The 23,135-nt window shown below is 38.4% G+C and overlaps 1 protein-coding gene across 6 annotated transcripts in view; it reads left to right on the forward strand.

The window, feature by feature from the left end:
* GNGT1 (G protein subunit gamma transducin 1) overlaps positions 1-21,117 on the forward strand; it is a 56,343-nt gene extending 35,226 nt beyond the window's left edge. Inside the window, exons 1-4 of one of the 6 annotated variants that reach the window (XR_002153665.1) lie at positions 12,606-12,740; positions 12,829-12,934; positions 17,626-17,835; positions 20,789-21,117. Coding sequence is in view for 4 of the 6 variants with exons in the window: in XM_045052384.1 (XP_044908319.1) it covers positions 12,839-12,934; positions 17,626-17,754 (225 nt within the window). In the remaining 2 variants the exon portion in view is untranslated. Of the gene's footprint in view, positions 1-12,605; positions 12,741-12,828; positions 12,935-17,625; positions 17,891-18,900; positions 18,942-20,788 lie in introns of those variants that run through there. The other 5 variants (XR_002153666.2, XM_019825466.2, XM_019825467.2 and 2 more) reach the window with 5 other exon arrangements.
* The last annotated feature ends 2,018 nt before the right edge of the window (positions 21,118-23,135 follow it).

Genomic DNA, 23,135 nt, shown 5'->3' on the forward strand with positions numbered 1-23,135 from the left:
TCCTCAATACCCATCACCCACCCCCCATCAACCCTCAGTTTGTTCTCAGTTTTTAAAGTCTCTTATGCTTTGGCTTTCTCCCACTCTAACCTCTTTTTTTTTTTTTTCTTCCCCTCCCCCATGGGTTTCTGTTAAGTTTCTCAGGATCCACATAAGAGTGAAAACATATGGTATCTGTCTTTCTCTGTATGGCTTATTTCACTTAGCATAACACTCTCCACTGCCATCCACGTTGCTACAAAGGGCCATATTTCATTCTTTCTCATTGCCACGTAGTATTCCATTGTGTATATAAACTACAATTTCTTTATCCATTCATCAGTTGATGGACATTTAGGCTCTTTCCATAATTTGGCTATTGTTGAGAGTGCTGCTATAAACATTGGGGTACAAGTGCCCCTATGCATCAGTACTCCTGTATCCCTTGGGTAAATTCCTAGCAGTGCTATTGCTGGGTCATAGGGTAGATCTATTTTTAATTTTCTGAGGAACCTCCACACTGTTTTCCAGAGTGGCTGCACCAATTTGCATTCCCACCAACAGTGCAAGAGGGGTCCCATTTCTCCACCTCCTCTCCAGCATCTATAGTCTCCTGATTTGTTCATTTTAGCCACTCTGACTGGCGTGAGGTGGTCTCTGAGTGTGGTTTTGATTTGTATTTCCCTGATAAGGAGCGACGTTGAGCATCTTTTCATGTGCCTGTTGGCCATCCGGATTCCACTACTGTTTTTAAGACACACCATGTTATTGATAGTTCATTCCTTTTAAATGCTGAGTCCATTCTTCCAATGTTTGAATATATTACAGATGTCCTGTTAGTGGACATTTGTGTTGTTTCTAGTTTGGGACTCTTAGGAATAAAGCTACTTTGTGTGCACACACAGCTTTTATTACTCTCAGGTAAAATATTTATGAATGTTAAAAACTGCCACTTTTCCAAATTGATTATACCATTTTATACCCCCCGCCCCCTGAGCCACGTGTAAGTATTGTAGCTATGTTTTTTGAGCTGGAACATCAAAGTCCAAAGAGAAGTGGGCTTAAGGGATCACAGATTTGCCCCTTCCTGCACATTTCCTAATTGTCAGTGCATCTTTATTAAAGTTCACTGCTCCTTTAACATGTTAGCCTCAGTCTAACCTTTTATTTACACAAATTATTCACATTTGGTTTTCACATAAAACGTTAAAGATATTTTTAGAGAATATTTTAATGGGTTCTCTTGATGAATGTGTCTTCCCTTCCTCCCCTTTTTCCTCTTGTTATATTTAATATTTTCAAGAGAATAATTATTCCTGGCTTCTCCTGAGGGTCTGGATGGAGTTTACGGGAGTTCTCTTCCAAGTTTCTGAGAAACACTATGCTCACACTTAACAGTCTGGGACATTTTGCGCACTATATCCCTTGTGCCAGTTTTCATTTATCCTGATGTCACAGCATAGGATCATATTCTTAAGAAAACTAGCCTCTTCTGGAAATATTCAGTGTTACGGATGCTGTCAGATTACCAAATATCTGTGATTAAGACTGACAGTCCAAGATATAAAGATAAATGTTTAACAACCAGCTCTCAGGAAGGGGAATACCGGGAGGGGGTGGGCGGGGGTGGTGTTTTTGGTGTGTATAGTTTACTGATTTCCATGGTATAAATGCTCTCATCATGGCCAGGGTCAGGCTACCAGAGTTGGAAATAGATAGGTACAGTCAACCCACCAGAGCCAGCGTGAGCTGGCTTTAGCACACCAACTACTTTTCAGCCAGCTGGTTTGGGAAAGACACATTCCTAGGAGGAGCAGATTAGACCCTCTCTGTACCTCTCAAGTGTTAATAGGAGAGGGAAATTTTACCAAACAGCCAGTATCACATTCAGGGGAAAATTCAACTTCAAATCTATCTAGTTTCATTCTTCTGAGTATGATTACATATATCTCACACGTGGACTAAACTAAATTAAAGGACTGATTCAAACTTGTCATTCAGCAATGGCTGTTGTCACATCTGTTCTTTGTTCTCAGGTGCTGGTACTTTTTGATCATCTTTTGCTTCATATAAAATGAGGAATCTTTTGGATTAGGGCAGATTGTTTTGGGAAATTGCATGCTGCAATGGGAAAATGAATTTTATTCCTTGCTCCTTCAGACAAGTCACATAAACTCTCTGAGCCTCAGTTTCCTTATCTGTAAAATGGGTAAAATGACTATTCTTGTTTACATGTGTGTTATAAGGATTGAAAGGCAAGTGCGTAGGCACGCAAAGAGATGTGCTTCAGCTTCTCACACACAGGCCCAGAATCCCATTGAGAATCTTGGCACAAAACTTTAAGATCGAGTATCAACCATAATCAGGAAACAGCAACATGATCAGACAAACAGCAATACAATCAGAAAACTGGCCTTGTAAGACTGAAACCTGTGACATTGTTCCCACCAGCTCTCCTCTTGGCTGAGCTCAGAGGCTACCCCTCTGCCTGGGAAGGTGTCACACAGTCAGATACCTATCCATGATGGTTTCTTCTGGGGAAATGAGCCTCAGGATTCTTTCAGCCAGAGCAGTGTACTTAGTCCTGCTAAGTACTCAGATGTGCTGTGTTACAAACACATGGAGGGGAAGGGGAAAGGGCCAAAACCAAGCTTTTCACCCCTCTGTGGTGTAGAGTTTGTGGACACAGGTCAAAATTCGAGTTCAGAGATATTCTAGAAATGTTAATTTCCTTCCTTTATTCTGTGTTCTGTAGGGTGCATCTCTTATTTTTTTTTAAGTTTATTTATTTATTTTGAGAGAGAGAGAGAGCAAGCAACAAGCAGAGAAGGGGCAGAGTGAGAGGGAGAGAAAGAATCCCAAGCAGGCTTCATGCTGTCAGCAAGGCCCTACTCAGGGCAGGGCTCAATCTCACAACCTTGAGATCATGACCTGAGCCACAATTAAGAATCAGATGTTTAACTGAATGAGCCACCCAGGCGCCCCATAGGATGCATCTTTAACACCCCTGTGACCACTGAGCAGAGACAGGGAAGGAGAATTGAACAAGTGAAGACAGGTAGAAGTTTGAGATTTTCAAGCCAGGTTATCAGGAAGGAAATTACTCCTCTTAATTGCAAAACACTTCAGTATTTTTATATCCATGAAAAAGATACCTTCCAATATAAGGGGAATCTAAATTTCCTGGGACTACTTTAAATTAATGAATTTATACTTAGGACCATGTGGAAGGGCCAAATGACTACTACAATCAGCCTCCATAGGGACGTCATATTACTTCTATATCCTTAAACTAGTATCTAGGCCAAAGGTTACCACATAGCAAAGGAAAAGAATTCCTTTATCCAAAGTCAACAGGAAGTGCAAGGCTGGAGGGAACTGGGAAGAACAGTCACCCAAATTGATTTGTCATTGTTATACCAAGTAATAGCTTTAGTAGCTGTGGCCAGAAAGTAGAGGTTCAAAATAGTTTGGAGTTCTGTAAAATAAGGCATGGAATTCTTATCATTTGAATGCTAAAGGAACTATCAATATCATCTATTCCCCTATTTTCACTTCACAGAATTCTAAATTGAGACCTGGAGAGAGAAAATGGCTGGTCATGTTTATTTACCTTAGTTGTTGGCAGAGACTAGAATCCAAGTTCTGATACGCAGGCCTGTATTCTTTCTAAGCCCACACATGGGCTCTTTCTACTGTACAAGGCATTGGAGGAAAACACTAAAAACCAGAATTGAAGCACACAGAAGCTACAGTGACTTCAGGAGCACCTGTGCATGTGTCAGATCCTTGCTTCTGTTCTTTCTCACCACCACCACCACCCCCGACCCAGTAAAAAATGGATATGAGGTTGATTTGGAACACATTAGCTCCTAGAATTCCCAGTCCTGAAGTATGATGTTCTGTCTTTTGAGAGCCACACATGCTTGGACTGTCATCATGAATTTTAGGAAAGGATTGAGGCAGATGGTCCTCCTCTCTGTCAGACACCTTAGGGAGAGGTGGCATGGTTAGCTCATGAAGGAATGAGGAGAATTAATTGAGTCCAGTGATTTGGGGGATATGTATTATATAACATAGTCACTTAAGGAATTACACTGATAACTCCTTAGTAAACAAAATTCTTGCTGCCTTTTAGGTTAAGCCCTCACAAAATAAAATCTGAAATGAATCCAGCTGGCTCTAACAAGAAGTTTACACATTTGATAAGAAAGGCAGTTAATCTTTTCTGAGAGATTAGGGATCACGAGGATTTTGTTAAAGTTTAGGCAACTCCTTCACCAAGGCGTTTTTCTCGCGAGTTGGACCACATACCAAATGTTTACTCTATTGCGCCCTCTGTCGGACATAGAGTGCATCTGTGAGTCTTCTATAATAAGATGGAGCCACATAAGCGGATGAAACCTTCCCTATGCCTAATTTTATTATTCTTGTTCTCCTTAGGGAGAACGAGATAATGGAGTATTTAATATGTCTTGTACCATGGTCATTTTTTCATTCACCTATTTTTAAAATAAGCAGAATTAATATTTAACATGTGCCAAACCTTGTGCTAGGTGTTTGGGATACAAAGACGAACACATTAGGGATCTCATAGCATAATAGGGTAGACAGATGAATATCACATAACCAAATTGCAATATAGTATTTTTGGTACAATATTGAATTATGTACTAGGTTTTATGGGATCATAGAGGAGGAAATAACATTTTATCAAGAGCTCAATTCAAAATAATAGGCAATCCATATAAACATATCTAACATTGTATCTTCTATGCCTATGGGACACAGAGACTCATTCTTTCAACAGCTAGCTTTTTTGGTTGGTTTTTAAAGATGCTGTGGCTCTAGCAAAGCGTTGCCTTCTGTAGGAAGGTAGAATCTCAGAAACCCCCTTTCTCTTCTACCCAGATGTATGTTCCCTCAGCTATCATGCCTATCTAGGAGGCAGACCATCTTTTCTCTTGCTCAGGGTGCTACATATTTAACTATGTAGGGCATCTAGAAGGTTGGGACAAATTTGGGACTATTTCATCCAAGATGTTTCAGGCACAGTACAGTCTCACCATCTGTCCAAAACTCTAGCCTGGGCTACCAATCCACCAGAGAGTGGCATGTCAGGAAGTGGGGAAGACAGAGAAAATTGTCTCTAACTCCTGAATATCATGTGGGAACCTCAATAGCAATAACTATAATGATGAATGTGATGTTTATTGAGAGTATACATTGTACTTTGCATACATTAGCTCATTAAATCTCCCACAGTAACCACTGAGGGAAATACTTTATATTCCTCACTCTGCAAATGAGCACTGAAACTTCAGGTGAGTATGTGTGTTGGCCAAAGCTATACAGCTAGCTCAGGCAGTCTGAATCCCGATCCCGTGTTCTTACTCACTGTGTGCACTTTTCTTTTTCTTACATAGTAGTGGGGACCCATGTCAGGCTTATCATATATAACACTTCCTCATGACCTTAGTTCAGTACCTGGGCAATTTTATCTCAGATTTCCTTTTTACTCAAACATAAAGTTTATCACTGAAAACAAATAGATTAAATACAAATAGATACAATTTAAATACATTGCTGTAATGCTCCAAGAGAAACATCTGCCAAAGTTAGTAATCAGATTAGAGGATTGAGAGAGTTAATCACTAAAGTCCTTATTTTAAGGGTTATATTTAGCAGAAAGTAATGGACCTTGACCTTTCTAGTATAAAGACACTCTTTCTTACAAAAATATTGTCATTTTTATGCTCTAACCCAAATCTCATGTTAGTTACACATTACTTACTAAAATGCCATAAACCCTTCAAATGTTCATTTGTTCTGGTTTTGTGTGGAAAAGCTTTTGTATCTTAAATCACACGGGAAGGACAACCTGCCATTTGGGGGTGAGGGGAGGCGGTAGTTGCAGCTTGAAAGGGCAATACATCTCCTAAGACTCTTACTAATTTTTTTTTCTTTCTTGACTATTAGCCAAGGAAAACACTGAGTCAAACTGAAAGGTCTGTATTAGGAGGGAGTTGAGTAGAGTGGCACGGACCAGATCTACTGAAGGAGCCAGAGAAATGTGAGTTGTTCCTACAGGTCAATGGGATCTCCGGCATTCTCTGTCTTCCTGTCTCTTACAATAGAAGTTATGCCCTGGTCCAATCAGACACCAGCCCCTTAGCAACTGCTCTGGCTCTTTTCCCCTCTTGCCTTCTCAAGGACTTGACTCCTGTCACTTTTCTGTAACAACAGTGCTTCATCCCAGACTGTTTTCATCCCAAACTTAAAGTTCATATTTAACTCTCTATCCCTTTTCAGTTAGAGCCTTATTTCACTGCTCCCTTTTCCAGCAGAACTTACCAGAAATGTTTTCTTCACTATCTGCTCCAATTCCTTATCTTCCTTTCTTTCCACATTGCACTCCAATTAAACTTCCATTTCGGGACGAAGAAGAACAGGAAGTACTCCTGTCAAGGGCACCTCATTATGTTTCCACATCTTACTGGACCTCTCAATTCATATGACAACCAAAACAGCTGCCCCTGAGGTCACCAAGGACCACATTTTTTCCATCTACCTTTTGTCTCAACAATGTTTAACAATTTCAAATCTTTCCTCATCCTTGAAATGCTTTTCTTTTAGTTTTTATGACACCACATTCTCTGGTTTGCCTCTATTTACTTGGTATTCCTTCTCAATCTGTCCTTCTCCTCTGCCTGCCCATTAAAGGTTGGGGTGACTCAAAGCTCAACCTTGAGAACTCTTCTCTAACTGTACTGTTTTTCAAATGTATATTCATACATACATATATATATATATATACATATATATGCACACATATATGTGCATACATATATGCACACACACACATATATGCATATTTGTGTATAGTCTTGATCTCACCTCTGAATTCCAAACACTTACCTCTACTTATTATCTGTATTTGGCTAATAGACATCTCAAATATTATGTGTCTTAAACTGAAGTCTTAGTCATAAACCTTGATCTTCCTTCTTTCTGTCAATGACACTTCTATGTAGACTTTCAAGCCCAAAACTGGAATTACTCTTGACATGCCCGTGTCTTCATCACCCAACCCATCAATAGTCCTGTCGGTTCTACCTGTAAGTCACATTTTTAATCTGCCCATATTTCTTTATATCCACAGCCACCGATATAGTTCAAATCTATTTGTTCTTAAGGGACCATTGTGTTAAGTTCTTACATAAATTCCCAGTTTCCACTTTTGTTCCCCACTCAGCCCCACACAGCAGAGTATTTTTAACATATCAGAGCATGTCACAATACCTCACTTCAAGATAAAATCTAAAGCCTTTCATTAGCTTCTCATTTTATTCCTCACCGTTCCTCTGAGTGACTGTATGTGATCTGACTGCTCTCTCCCTTACTGACCTCACCCCCTCACTCTCCATCGAATCTCCCTCAAGTTACACTGTGTTCTCTATTCTCCTAGTACAACAAATTTGTTTCCACCTCAGGTCCTTTGCATGAGATCTTCCTTCTGCTTAGCCCTTCTCCTTGCATGAAATGCTCATCTCCTTATCTTTACTGGCTCCTTCTTGACAGACTTGGTCCCACTGACACTACTTCTAACCAGTCTATATGATGTTGCTTCACATAGCGGTCACTCTTTATCAGAAACTATAGCCTTTATTATCTGATATCACTATGTTGGTTCCTTTTGTTTTACTTGTCTTTTCATTATATCTAAGCTCTGCAACAGCAGGGAACTTACCTGTTGTATGCACCATTGCATCCCAGTGCTAAGAGCAAGACTTAGAAAGTAGGAGCTTATAAATGTCTGTGAAATAAACAAATTACTTATTATACCTCCCCTAGCACTTATCACAATCTAATATATGGTACATTTTATCTTGTTTATCGTCTTTCTCCCTCATTAGAATGTACATTCCTCATGGGCAGTGTCTTCTATATTTTTCTCTGCTCTACCCTCAAGCATCTGGCACATAATAGCACTCAGTAAATATTTGCTGAATGAATGAATAAAATGTTAGCTATTTTTATAGTCCCAAGTATAATTTCAGGACAAAAAAGAATAGTACAAGATAAGAAAATTTATAGCCATATGATTACAAATTTGTTGTACATAATACAGTGGATTTGTTTCTGAAAAAGTGTCAAATTCAATGTTTTTAAGTCAAAATATTTAAAGTGTGCTAGCAATATTTCTATTTCAAAGAATGTGCGATTGGTCCTCTATCAAATGGGGGACTTCTATAAGTAATTTCAATAATTCCCCCTATAATAGCCCTTATAAGTTAAATATTTTATTTTATTTTTTTACTTTTTAAGTTTTTTTTGAGAGAGAGAGTGTGTGTGTGTGTGTGTGTGTGAGAGAGAGAGAGAGAGGAGAGGGAGAGAGAGAGAGCAGGAATGGGGCAGAGAGAGAGAGAGAGAGAGAGAGAGAGAGAGAGAGAGAATCCCAAGCAGGCTCCGCACTGTCAGTGCAGAGCCAGATGTGGGGCTCAAACTCACGAATTGTGAGATCGTGACCTGAGCCGAAACCCAAGAGTGGGATGCTTAACTGACTTACCCACCCAGGCTCCCCATAAGTAAAATATTTTATCAGGTTTCCTTACTTCAAAATATGCTTATCTATAATGTGTAAAAACAAACAGAAAACAGGTAGATTTTGAACTTTATACTAGCCCACTTTAATTCTAGAATAAATCAGCAAGAATCCTAATGGAAACGCTGAAGATATTAAGCGTGAGACACTTAAGTTACTCTACACAGATTTATCCTCCCTACATCCCTCCCCCACACCCACAAAACCAACGAAAACCATTAACAACCTAACATATTTTCAAAAGGCCCTGGAGGGGGCAGTATTGCCTCCACTGAGAACACTGCTGTATTGATGGGGCACAACTCTGAGATACTTCCTCCCTCTTCTCTTCCCTTTGCCGGTTTGGATCTTATTTCTTCTGATGGTAGTGAAGGATGGAAGAAGAAGTAAAAAGGCAAATATCTTCTACTAGGGTATGTTTCTCCCCTGAGTTAGCCATAAATTGCTACTTTAGCTTGTTGGTTTGTGTCTTCTGTCCTTCCCTTTTATATTCTGGTAAAGATGGGGTGAGTAATAGGTGAGCTTGGTAATAGGGGCAGGGGCAGTTATAAGATCTAGCCCCTCTTAGGACTTTCCATAGACAGGTGAGTCAACTTGGAAGCTTTGAATATAAGTGACCCAGGTATGGGGGGGGGGGGGGGGAAAGGGGGGGATATGGCAGAGTGGGCTTAATGCCCTTTGTTTTCAATTTTGTGCTTTCTTTCTGTGTAATTCTAGAGTATGAAAAAACAAATCTATTCTTTTACACTAATTTGAAGAAGGGTAACAGTGTGCTGAAAACAAAAACAAAAACAAAGATAAGTATGCTGGAGTCGAAAATACCCCAGACCAGAAAACAAACACTTGTGTTATAACCCCAGCTCGTTTGCCACCCATTGTATAATTTGGGGCACTTCAATCTCTGGACTGCATTTGCTTCATCTGTAAAATGGGATAAGGCATGATTAGATGATGCCACATCTAAATTCATTCTAACCTCTCAGTGCAACTCTGAGCCTTTGGTCTCCATGCAGACAATATACACTGCCCTTCTCTGTGTGTTGGGGTGTCCTTGAGGGAGGTTAGAGTTTTGATATTCGCTCTTTGAGTTTTCTCATGCAAGTCCTGTGGCATCAAATTTGGCAAGCATTCTCACATCTTCTAAGATTCACCTCCATCAAAGGAAATGTGTTTTACTTAAAATATTATTAAATATCGTGAATCACAGCGTTTTAGAGTTGGGACATCATTTGTTAATCATGTTAGAACTTTGCACTTTTCTCTGTGTCTAGGTGAATTTTCATGACATAGGTTGCAAGTGACTTTTTCAACTTCAAGATCCTCTTTTATGTATTGAACGATTCAGGAGAAAGGACATAAAAGTTATGAAAGATATGAATGCTCTTATAAAGGTCCTTACAACCCATTGTGCCTTAGATTTTTTAGAAGCAGAGCCTAAGGCTTTCCTTGTTCAAGTGACTTATCAAGGGTGGGCTCTCAGGAGAAACCTCTGAAGGAGGGTGGAAAGCATGATGAAGCAGAAGTTAAGCAAAGTTGTAGTTTCAGATGTCTAGCTGATCCTGATCCCATGGGAGCTCTGGAAGGTTCTCAATCATAAGGTTGTTCTGCCCAGAGGCAAGTGGTCTGAGCTATTAGAACCCCACTTCAGCCAGCCATGTGCTACACGGGCCAGCTGAAAGCATAATCTCCCAGACATCACCAGCTGAAGTGCTTTCCATCAGCCAAGAACAAACTTAAGCAGAAGGCTTACCCTTGGCAGTCAACACCTGCAGGTGTTGGGGAGATGAATACCCCACCCTGGAAAGGGAGATATAGGCAGGGTACCAACAGTGTCTGCTATGCATGATATTAAATGAGTGAAATTATGTCCACATGATATCCTTTAAAAGCACTTATAAAGCTACCTATCAGCAAATGACATGTAGGATAACACAGTCTGAAAACCTGGAGGTACCCAGCTAACATGTACTGAGCACTAGCTCTGTACTACATACTCTATGTAATCTTTATTCCTCTCAAGAAATCTACAATGTAAGTAATAATATTGCTTCTATTTCCTAGTAAACTGGGGCACAGAGAAGTTAAGTAACATGATCAGGGCCACACACCTATCAAGAGCCAATGAGTGACTATTTCATTGGCAAAAATATGGTAGGGATTCTCTAGAACAGAGAAAATTAAATTCTAAACCCTGTTCCAAATCAAAACCTCTTAGATTGGATTCATATTTTAACAGGTCCTAAAGTGATTTTTACACACATTGAAGTGTCAGAGCCATTACCAAATGGAATTAGTTTTCCAAAATGGAGAAAAGTTGTGCAAAGGCCAATGTCAACAGCTGAAAATGATCAGCAGAGATAGATACACTTGTGAATGGTTATAGATAGTCTAAAGGTAGTGAGAAGAAAGGGGAGAATAAACTTGAGCATGGGCTCTTGAATACGAGGCAATAATTACATAGGAAGGAACAAACTTTTTGTTGTCATTGTTTCTTAAAATAGGAACAAAATAGCAAAAAAAAAAAAAGTATAGGAAACATTAACTTTGGGTACTGATAGAGTGTTTTTTTCTATATTTGTGCTGGCATTTATTCCTAAAAACATAGTAAAATGTCTATTTCTGGGGTGCCTGTGTGGCTCCCTCAGTTAAGCATTGGACTCTTGGTTTTGAATCAGGTCATGATCTCGTGGTTTCATGAGTTTGAGCCCCACGTTTGGCTCTGTGCTGGCAGTGCAAAGCCTGCTTAGGATTCTCTCTCCCTCTCTCTGACCCAACCCCACTCATGCTGTTTCTCTCTCAAATAAATAAAAACTGAAACCTAAAAAATAAATAAATAAAATGTCACTTTCCCAGAGAACAACAGTCTATTATAAGACTGAGAAAGGAAATAATGTTTCCTCAAAGGTTTTAGAAATGATAACACTGTGTAAGCACAGGGAAATAAGTTAATTTCTGATAAATTATTAGCAGAATATTTTTATGTAGATGTACAATGTTTGCTGAAATAGCATGTGACCTGAATGTGTCTACTTTAATAAAAACATATCATTATAAAAATTGGACCAGGGAGACAAAGGAGAAAAAGAGAGGACCAAAAAAGGAGAGATTATAAGTGATGCCACTTGGCTACAATGAAATATTTTCCAGACAGTTGCATATGGAACTGGACAGTTCCAGCAACTGGACAGTTGCTTATGGAACTGGACAGTTCCAGCAACTGGAAAGTTGCTTATCTTCCCCTTTGCCCACTGATAAAATCAAGGAGAAGAGATTTCTGAGAGTGCAAAAGATCCTTCTTCTATGATGAGCGTCAGTAGATCAGACCCACTATGCTACCTTTAACCTCCATTTGCTCATCGTTGTTATCCAATGCATTGACAGTTATTACACACTTCCAAGTATTGTTTAAAAAAAATTTTTTTTTCAACGTTTTTATTTATTTTTGGGACAGAGAGAGACAGAGCATGAACGGGGGAGGGGCAGAGGGAGAGGGAGACACAGAATCGGAAACAGGCTCCAGGCTCTGAGCCATCAGCCCAGAGCCTGATGCGGGGCTCGAACTCACGGACCGCGAGATCGTGACCTGGCTGAAGTCGGACGCTTAACCGACTGCGCCACCCAGGCGCCCCCCAAGTATTGTTTAGAGTAACATGCTAGTTTATTTTTGATTAATAAGATTGTTTGCTGTATTTCTACTCTATTGGTTCATAGTTCAATCTATTATTTATAAAGAACTCATAATAACAGTTTTTGTATGGTTCTCTGTTAATACCAGATTAAGTACTCTAGCGATTTAGGGGATTAATGGGCAGTCCTCAAAATGACCTCAAACTAATTTAAATGGCATAAATCATATGATGGAGGGCTTTGGTGTTGGAGAAGAAGGTTGGAGACCCAAATTTTTAAATTGTGTCAAAAAAAAAAACAGGGAAAAAGAGAGGCTTTTGGTGTTGCAGATTACATATGATTAAACTGACCTCTCCCCACAAACCTACTAGCAGGTGTTTAGAGTCCAATGCTTGGTTTAATCATATTAGTGAAGATTATAAAGGAGCTTTAAAATTGCAACGCTAGCGTGTAGTGCTAGAATTGTTCAGAGAGCGTTCATAAGAAATCCATTATCACAGAAAACTAAAACAAAGAAAGAATTCACTTAGTAAGTTAAGAGTGGAGGGAAGTGTTGGCTAACATTGGCTTTAAACAAAGGCCAGCAATTCAGGTGCATGAACTATCTATTTTTTCAGCAGGCAAAAGATGCCAGTGATCAATATTGAGGACCTGACGGAAAAGGACAAATTGAAGATGGAAGTCGACCAGCTCAAGAAAGAAGTAACACTGGAAAGAATGCTGGTAAACTGCTGTTCTCTTTTGAATTTTATTTTAAACTGTAGATATAGTAGGAATACTGGGTCAGAAACCATTGCAGGGGAGCAGAATTTGCCACCCCAAAATATGTTCCTTTGGCATAAGCATTATTTTAGGCTGATTATTTTTAAGAAACAGCAGATAGTAGAGAAGCTCTGGAAACTAAGTAAAAGCTGCCCTTTTGTAAGAGACGTTTACAGTTATAAGAGAACTCTCCATTTGTAAGGGTGTCTTCTTCTGAGAAGGCATTTAGAGACTTAGGGTTAGAGAAGACTCTAAATCTCTAGAAACTCGTATCAGTAGAGAAGGCAAGGACTTAAGTCCACTTGATTTAAGTGGGTTTTTGATGACTGCTTTTCCTGGAAACCTCCCATAACTGGCCTGCTCCCCATATCCCCCAACATCTTTTGTCTTCAGCTGGAGGTGGTATTTGAGGGGGTATCTTAGGTCATTTTGGAGAGGTTATTCATTCTCCTGGGTCTCTCCCGTATATACAGGAGGTACACGTTATTAAATTTCTGTGCATTTTTCTCCTGTCAATCTGCCTTTTTTTTTATTATAGGGGTGTCTCAGCCAAGAACCTAAAAGAGTAGAGGGGAAATTGTTTGTCCTCCCCCACACCATTTACTGGAGAAGCTCAATGTAGTTAAAAATAAATTGTTTGGGTAAAAATTCATCAGAGATTAAGAAAGTTAGTAATCATAATTATCTCTTGATTAGACTATAAATCAAAGATTTGGCAAACTATTTTTCATAGACCAAATCCAGCCTTTAGCCTGTTTTAGTATGACCACTAAGCTAAAAATGTTTTTTTACATTTTTATAGAGTTGTTTTAAAAATGAAAGAAAGGGGCGCCTGGGTGGCGCAGTCGGTTAAGCGTCCGACTTCAGCCAGGTCACGATCTCGCGGTCTGTGAGTTCGAGCCCCGCGTCAGGCTCTGGGCTGATGGCTCGGAGCCTGGAGCCTGTTTCTGATTCTGTGTCTCCCTCTCTCTCTGCCCCTCCCCCGTTCATGCTCTGTCTCTCTCTGTCCCAAAAATAAATTTAAAAAAAAAATGAAAGAAAGAAAGAAAGAAAGAAAGAAAGAAAGAAAGAAAGAAAGAAAGAAAGAAAGAAAGAAAGAAAGAAAGAAAGAAGATGAGACAGAGGCCATATTTCAGTTAAGCAGTAAAGTGAAGCAATACATATAGGCATTTTATTTTTACTTTTCTAAATTGATAAGCTTCTCTTTATTTAATGCAATAGTTTGATGTTTAAATACTTTTAGCCAAAACCTCATCCCCTCCAGCACTGTCATGGCTAGTAATGAAGGAGTACATTCTATTCCTTCTTTGCAAACAAAAATGAGTTCAAGCACAAGAACTCACTCGTTCCTCCTAAAAACATCTGACAGATCTTGGAAATGGTTACCAAGAGTTCTCTGCTGTTAAAAGGACCAGAAATGGCAAAGGAATAAAAGTTTCCTCCAAACAAACAGTGACTGAAGCTTGGAAGATGTAGATATGTATTTTAGATCTCTTCATTTTAGGAAAGTAAGTAGAACAAAAACTCCTCCATGAGTAATAAGAGTATGTTTTATATTTTTTCAAACATTTGTTTTATCAAGCCAGAGCAAAAAAGGGGGGAGTAGTTTGCATTATCTTTGTACTTTGCTCAAAACTCTTACTCCCAATAAATATGGGAATTTTGGGGGTTTTTTCCCCTTTATAATTGTCTCAAACTTCCCTGTTGCCCTTTCCATACAGGCAAGACATATTTTGTTGTAAAAAAATTAAATTTATAAATATCATGAAAAGCTTGGAACTCACAACAAAAAAGTTAAAATCTTTATAATTTAGGAAACATAAACTTTTGACATAAAGGAAAGTTCTTTTTTCTTACTTGAAACATCCAAAAGCTGTTTGATTACTTATATCTTCAGGATTATTGTTTTGAAGGCAATTTGGTTGTGTTCATGTTTATTATTCACTTATGGCAAGCTCACCTGGGAATTTTTATTTTTTTTAATTTTGGGTAAACATCACATACATCTTACCATCTGTCAGGTTTGGGGGTTCCTTTTCCCTACTACTCAATGTCTCCTCGCTCTTGGAAGTGAAACTAATTTAATACCACACTGCCCAAACCACACACACCTACCCACAACCTACACACACACACACACACACACACACACACACACACACACACACACAGAAATTTTAGGTCCTGAACTGACATTTCTGATACAGGATGGTATAGCATCCTTCTAGTATGGTCCAGTGGATAGATACTGGAACCATATCCCTGGCTCAGATTCTGGCTCCACAGCTTTCTCTCTGTGGAACACTCACCTGAGATATTTTCTGTAAAATGGGAATAGTAACAAAATCTAATTCAGAGGACAATTGGGAGGAATAAATGGGATAATATATATAAAGCTCTGAAAACAATACCCAGGACATAGCAAGTTTTTTCTGCTATTATTACTACTTTTTAAATTGTTATTGAAGTCTGAGACCCAGACTAGTTCATAATATGCCTCAACCTCTTTTGCTATCAAGGCACTATTGTCAGAATAAGACAACTGCTTGCATCCCACTTTTAGAGGACAGATTTGCAATGACTATATGTCAATTCAGTGGGCAAAGATTGAAGATAATCTTTGTGGTAATAGCTAAAAATAGCTGCCATTTGATTGAGAATCTGTTGTATGCTGGGAACTGAATGGAACTAGTGTTGCTGTTCCTATTTCGTAGATGAAGTAACTAAACCTTGGGTGAACTCTCCTAAGGGTCTATTGTGGGTAAGTGGGTAGAGCCAAAATTCAGACCTGGAGTGGCCCGAATCGAGTCCATGCTTTCCACAATGCCATATAATCCTATATTAAACTATCTATACTTATAATAAGCTTCACTGAAATACATTTTGAACAACACACTCACATGGGTTTTGGGTAATTTATTGCTCCTTTTAGCCCCAGATCCTAGTTAGACATTGTCAAAACCAACCCCTCGCTGACTCCAGAATTAGAACAGCAGTTAAACCTCTATTCCTGACATCTGATTGGGGCCCAAAAAGCTGGTGTTCGGAGAAGTATAAAAAAAAGTGAATCTACATGCACCCCCATGTTTATAGCAGCACTATCAACAATAGCCAAAGTATGGAAAGAGCCCAAATGTCCATCGATGGATGAATGGATAAAGAAGATGTGGTATATATATATATATATATATATATATATACAATGGAGTATTACTTGCCAATCAAAAAGAATGAAACCTTGCCATTTGCAACTACGTGGATGAAACTGGAGGGTATTATGCTAAGTGAAATTAGTCAGAGAAAGACAAAAATCATATGACTTCACTCATATGAGGACTTTAAGAGACAAACTAGATGAACATAAGGGAAGGGAAACAAAAATAATATAAAAACAGGGAGGGGGACCAAACAGAAGAGACTCATATGGAGAACAAACTGAGGGTTACTGGAAGGGTTGTGGGAGGGGGGATGGGCTAAATGGGTAAGGGACACTAAGGAATCTATTCCTGAAATCATTGTTGCACTACATGCTAACTAACTTGGATATAAATTTTAAAAAATAAAAAAAAATAAAATTAAAAAATATATATATATATAGTGAATCTAAATCTTAGTTTTGAGAAAGAACAAATGTGAATCTGAATTACTGCATATTTTAAAATTGTATATAAACTCCAATTGAAGGAGCCATCTGACCAAGGTCTTGCCTCAGTTAGGAATGATGTTTTCTAATATGTACATAATGAGTTTACAGAGTTAAAAAGTAATCTTAAGTCTTATATCTAATGTTGCTGGAAATTTTCATATAAAAATAGCATAAATATTTTATTAAAAAAACACAATACCTAGATAGCTTATGGAATGGCCACCTGATGGGCTGCCGGAAATGAAGTAGTTTCATGTTAATTTCATGAATGATGTATTAAGTGAAGAGGAAACAAGCTGAAAGTTAAAAGGAATGATAACTTGATCCTGTGTATATATGCATGCATATGCACGCGCACACACACACACACACACACACACACACACACACACATTTGTATTTATATATGTTATAGAACATTGACTCTTTCTAAAAAGTGGGTTAAATGTTACATGGATCATTCAGGCTCTGGCTGAGCCCATTAAAGTACTAAAGCCTGATTTTTCATGAACTCATTATTATAATAGTGCATATGAGGGAAGATCAATCTCATAAAAAAAAAACTCAGTTCAACAAATACTTATTTATGGAGCACCAACTAAATGCAGTCTGTGTTCTCGATACATGTGAACAAATCAGCCAAAGGTCCCTGACCTTTTGGAGGTCACCTTCTAATGCACTGTCATCATCAATCATTGTAAATGAGTTTAAAATAACATTACATGTGTATACTTCTGAGAATCCAGGAGCAGTGATAAGCCTGGAATTTAACAATTATTCATTCCCTTCCACCTTTACAGGTCACATTTTTGGAAAGAGGAAAAATATTCAATCAGTGTTCACTCTGGTGAACAGCTATTCCTTCTTCTCTCCTAGAAAGTACATACGCATTGGCGGAAAGCAGAACCACATTTAAAAGAACACAAAAATTATAATAAATACATTCTTGGATTCTGCAGCATTTGTATTGAACCAAATGTGTCATTTCTTTCTCTTTTCCTTTAAGGTCTCCAAATGTTGTGAAGAAGTAAGGGATTATGTTGAAGAAAGATCTGGCGAAGATCCACTAGTAAAGGGTATCCCAGAGGACAAAAATCCCTTCAAGGAGCTCAAAGGAGGCTGTGTGATTTCATAAGAAAAAAAAAAATCCTTGGAATATCTTGAGCTTTAATGACAGTACTAGTTTTTGGTCATATATAAGAATTCTATTAAGCATGTACGTAAAGCTTTAAATTTATAAATATAAACTTTAAATAAAAACTGGGATGTGATAATGTATAAATCTGTTTTTCTTCAACTGTTTAGTACAGTGAATTTTGAGTGACCTTTTTCTTTTAACGATACCTACTGTTTCATGGGGCGCCTGGGTGGTTCAGTCGGGTAAGTGATGGTCTCAGATCATGATCTCGCAGCGCAGTTCCTGAGGAAAGGTCATAAGAAGCCAGAAAGTTCTGGCCCTGGCACTTCACTGCCTCTCTGACTTTGGATAAGTTACTTAATCTTTTTAAATCTCAGTTTCTTCTGCTGTAGGAAAGAAAGAATAATGGTTCTATCCCCTTTTACTTGGGGTTAAATATTACACTAGAGTGATTACAGCATTTAGTGTACCACCTGACACACAGTAAGACCCAATAAGTGTTAACTAGTGTTACTGAGAAAGGAACTAGATGCATATCCAGAATCCTTTAAGATACGTGCTATTCCATCCCATCTCTAAGAAGACTGTCACCAATACGGTCCTTTTTCCTATAGCAGCGGAAGAGCAAAATGGTAGAAAAGTAGCTTTGTTCTGTATCATCTTCCTAATCAGTTTCCTCCTGGCATCTTATTGAGTTGACATAAGCCAAATCTCACTACCTTTGTGCTAATGACTAAGATAATTTGCCTTTGTTTCTGTAACAAGTGATGAGTGTTAATTACCCCAACTTGGAAACTACTTTTGTTGTTACTGTTTCCTTATCCTATCTCACACGTACAGTGCTATTTTTGGATACGTCAGTGATCAGAATACAAGGAAATGCTAATTGATGTTCTTTTTGTTTTATTTTAATTACTTATGGGAGAGGGAGAGCGGCAGGGAGAGAGAGAAAGAAAGAGAATCTTAAGCGGGCTCCACGCACAGCATAGAGCCTGACATGATGCTTGATCCAAGGACCCTGGGATCACGACCTGAGCCGAAATCAAGATTTGGACACTCAACTGACTGAGCCACCCAGGCACACTGATTGTCATCCATTTTTTGAAAATTTTTAAAAAATACTCATTTATTTTTGAGTTACAGAGAGAGACAGAGCACAAGCAGGGGAAGGGCAGAGAGAAAGGGAGACATAGAATCTGAAGCAGGCTCTAGGCTCTGAGCTGTCGGCACAGAGCCCAACGCGAGGCTTGAACTCACGGACACTGAGATCATGACCTGAGCCAAAATCAGACACGCAACTGAATGAGCCACCCAAGCACCCCTGTCATCCATTTTAAAAACAAGGTAAGAATTATCTTTATTTGGTCTGGAAGGGAATGTCAATGTGGTCCCAAGTTTGGCTCCTAGCATGGTGCTTTCCCACTCTGGTGGTAGTAAATGCTCAGCAAAGATCTGCTGACTCCTGCTCAACCCTTTCATTTTGAAATAGAGGAAATCCAGGCTCAGAGAAGTGAATTGGCAAGTTTCTCAGGTCCAGACTCCGGATCTCTGGCTGCATGGTTAACAACACACTCTATCACATATAGACATGCTTTCGGTATTAAGGGATTCCAGGATAAACTATTGGATAAACTACCCTTTCCTCAGCAGAAGCTCTTTTCCCCTGTTTAAAATTATAAAACTCCTTTCCAAGCACCCCTTCAGCACTGCCTGTCTTTGTGTTCCACTCTATTTTCTTCCCTAACTCCCACCACCATCTAGCATACTATATATTTTACTTGTTTTACTTGTTTAATTGTGGTCCATCTCAAGGGTTTTTCCATGTGCAGTTTGATGCAAATTAATGTTTATTAAGTGTTCCATTTATTTTTTCCCCCTGATTAAAAAAAATACAAAGTCCTTGCTATGGCACTTAATAACACGCATGATCCTAACCAACATCTCTACATGCATGGTCCTAACTAACATCTCTAACAACTGGAAATAGATCTGAGAGCCAGATAATTCTAAGTTAAAGCTTTGGTTTGTCCACTTTCTACTTCAACTCTTTGAACATCATGAGTTTTTTTCATGTATAAAATGAGAGCATAGGATGGATTCTTATATGAAAATTTAAAATCACTTAGAATAGAGATGAGCAAATGAGCAAATGTCCTCTATTATAATAAACCTTGGAGACTTCTTGTAGCCAACAAACTTAACTATTAAATGACCACTGACATGACACCCCATTTCCCCACCTTCTGCAGTTTTAGTCGTATTGATCTCTCCACCTGAAATGTCCTCTTCTCTAACTCACTTCAGCCTTTTGCATCCTACTCCTTTCTGAGACTCACTAAAAACTATCTTCTCTGTCCCTCACTCCACCCCAAGAGTATTCTGTAAATGTTTTAACTCATTTAACATCGCTTTGCTTTCTCTTATTACAGTTGGTATGGTTGTCTTGATCTCAATTCTGTATTGTAAATTCCCCAAGCCAGACGCTCTGTTTATTATTGAAACTGCCATACCAACTAATAAATTGTCTCTACAATTTAATTGACTAAGTGTTCAATTAAAAGCAGGAAAGGGTAATACTTTTTATATTGGATAATTCAGAATTCTTATTAGCTTAATTGAGGAATAAATCGACAGTAGGGTAACATTCGTGTTGCTTAAAAATACAGATTGTCAGCACACCTGGGTGGCTCAGTTGGTTAAGCGTCTGACTCTTGGTTTTGGCTCAGGTCATCATCTCATGGTTTCATGAGTTCGAGCCCCACGTCAGGCTTGGTGCTGACAGTGCAGACCTGCTTGAGATTCTCTGTCTCCTTCTCTCTCTGCCCCTTCCCCCACTTGCACTCTTTCTCTCTGAAAATAAATAAATAAACTTAAAAAAAAATACAGATTATCTGCAGAAGTTGGAATAAGATAAAAATCATAGAAAGGAGTGACAGAGAAAGATGGTTTAGGAAGAAGGATGTGATAATCATGACTGTTCCACAGGCTATACAGCTACAACAGTGAGTGACCTTTTTTTTTTTCTTTCCAGAAGTTGTTATTTCAGGACCATGGATTACTAGGTAAAAAGGAATGAGGTAAGATTATAGGGAAACAAAAGAGACTCCTGGCATAGCCTTAGCATTTGGCTCTTCAACAAAACTTCCTGGTACCAGTAGTGAGAATGAGTTAAGTATACATACTGCAGTATATACCATTTGAGATACTTGCACTTTGAGGGTATTTTGTACACATAAGTGAGTTTAAACTTTAGCAAGAAAAAAAAAAAAAACAGTTATTCTAATTTGGATTGATTTGATTTGAGCCAGATTTGAAAACAAGGCTAATATCAAACTTCCTAAATTCTTAAAACAATATTAACATGAGGAAAACAGTAAAATGAGTAATAAGAATGACCAGTTAAGTGGAAATTAACGTCTTGTATAAGCACAATTGATAAATCATATTTGATATGAATTATAAGTAGTTGTTAAGATAGTTGGAGCATTAGGGGCACCTGGGTGGCTCAGTTGATTAAGCATCTCTTTTTTTTTTTTTTTTTAATTTTTATTTTTGAGAGAGAGAGCATGAACAGGGCAGGGGTAAAGAAGGAGGGAGAGAATCCCAAGCAGGCTGTGAGCTATCAGCACAGAGCCCAAGGTGGGGCTTGATCTCACAAACCATGAGATCATGACCTGAACTGAAATCAAGAGTCTGAAGCTCAATGGACTGAGCCACCAAGGCACCCCTAGATTTTGACTCAGGTCGTGATCTCAGGTCATGAGATCAAGGCCCATGACTGGCTCCAAGCTAGGTATGAAGCCTGCTTAAGATTCTTTGTCCCTTTGTCCCTCCCCAGTGCACTCAAGTGTGCTCACTCTCTGTCTCTCAGAAAAATAAAAAATAAAAAGGATAATTGGAGCATGAGACACAGGTCATCCTCTTACTTCATATTATCTCCATCTAGAAAAGGAAGCTTATGCACACAGTTGAATGGGTCAGTTGTGAAATTTTCCATCTGATTGTTATAATAAGTTGAAGTAAAATAAAATGAACCAAGTGCATCAAATATTTGTTAAATATGTTCCTTAAAGAAATCATCATTTTAATGGCCTAAACAGTCATCATGAACTTTATAAATTCCAGAAGAGCAGAATTTGGGAAATAACCTAGTTTATTTACACTAACAAAACAGAGGCAGAGAGAATATATGTCCTGTAAAAACAAACAAAACAAAACAAAACAAAACATAAGACAAAATAAGACCAGAATCCTGGTCTTTTTGAGTTCAACCTAGCATTAAATCAACTCCAATATAACACTCTTGATATTTTCTTATATAGTTTCCTTTATATGCATTTTTAACAACATACTTAAAACATTCAGAAACATAGCCAAAGAATTTTTTTCTTTTTTTTCTTTCCTTTTTTTCCTTTTCTTTTTTTTTTTGCATGTCAAGGTAAATATTTCATGGTCTTTGCTCTTTTATACTTTAAAAGTAGAAATAGGGGCATCTGGCTGGCTCAGTTGGTGGAGCTTGCGAGTCTTGAACTCCGGGTCATGGGTTTGAGCCCCATGTTGGGTGTAAAGTTTTGATAGATGAGGGGTGCCTGGGTGGCTCAGTCGGTTAAGCGTCCGACTTCAGCTCAGGTCACGATCTTGTACTCCGTGAGTTCGAGCCCCGCATCGGGCTCTGGGCTGATGGCTCAGAGCCTGGAGCCTGCTTCCGATTCTGTGTCTCCCTCTCTCTCTACCCCTCCCCCATTCGTGCTCTGTCTCTCTCTGTCTCAAAAATAAATAAACGTTAAAAAAAATTTAAAAAAAAGGTTTGATAGATGATATATAGGTAGGTAGATAGATAGATAGGAAATAAACACATGGTTAATTTTCTTAAGTAGTTTTCTTTAAAACATTTGTCAGAAGATAATGGGCTAATAAAAGTTACTTTCTGGTTATACTTGTTATTTTCATTGCAGAATGGTTTGTACACATACTATTTTGTAAAAAAAAAAAACAATCATAACTTCTATTACTTATATGTAAAATATAAGTAAAAAGCTAACATTACGTTTGGATATAACTGATATGGATTTAAAAATCTGTTTATCCAAACGGTTTTGCTGGTAGAACATTTCTGTGAGAATACACAAGAAATTACTTACCATGGTTGCTGTCTGGGAGGTACATTCCATGCTAGGGATGGGGGCTACATGCTCTTCTAAAAAGTGTTCCCAGCATCTTACCATGTAAAACCAAACAAGACAGTTTTCAAAATGTTGTGTGGTCATGGATTTCAGCATTTCTCAATTCATTTTAGTTTAATCAATTAACTTAATATGATATTAGGACCCTGCATTATTTGATAAGAATAAAAACAAAAAATAATAATATGTATTTAA

This window comes from Felis catus, chromosome A2 (assembly GCF_018350175.1).
Source record: "Felis catus isolate Fca126 chromosome A2, F.catus_Fca126_mat1.0, whole genome shotgun sequence".
Taxonomy (NCBI): domain Eukaryota; kingdom Metazoa; phylum Chordata; class Mammalia; order Carnivora; family Felidae; genus Felis; species Felis catus.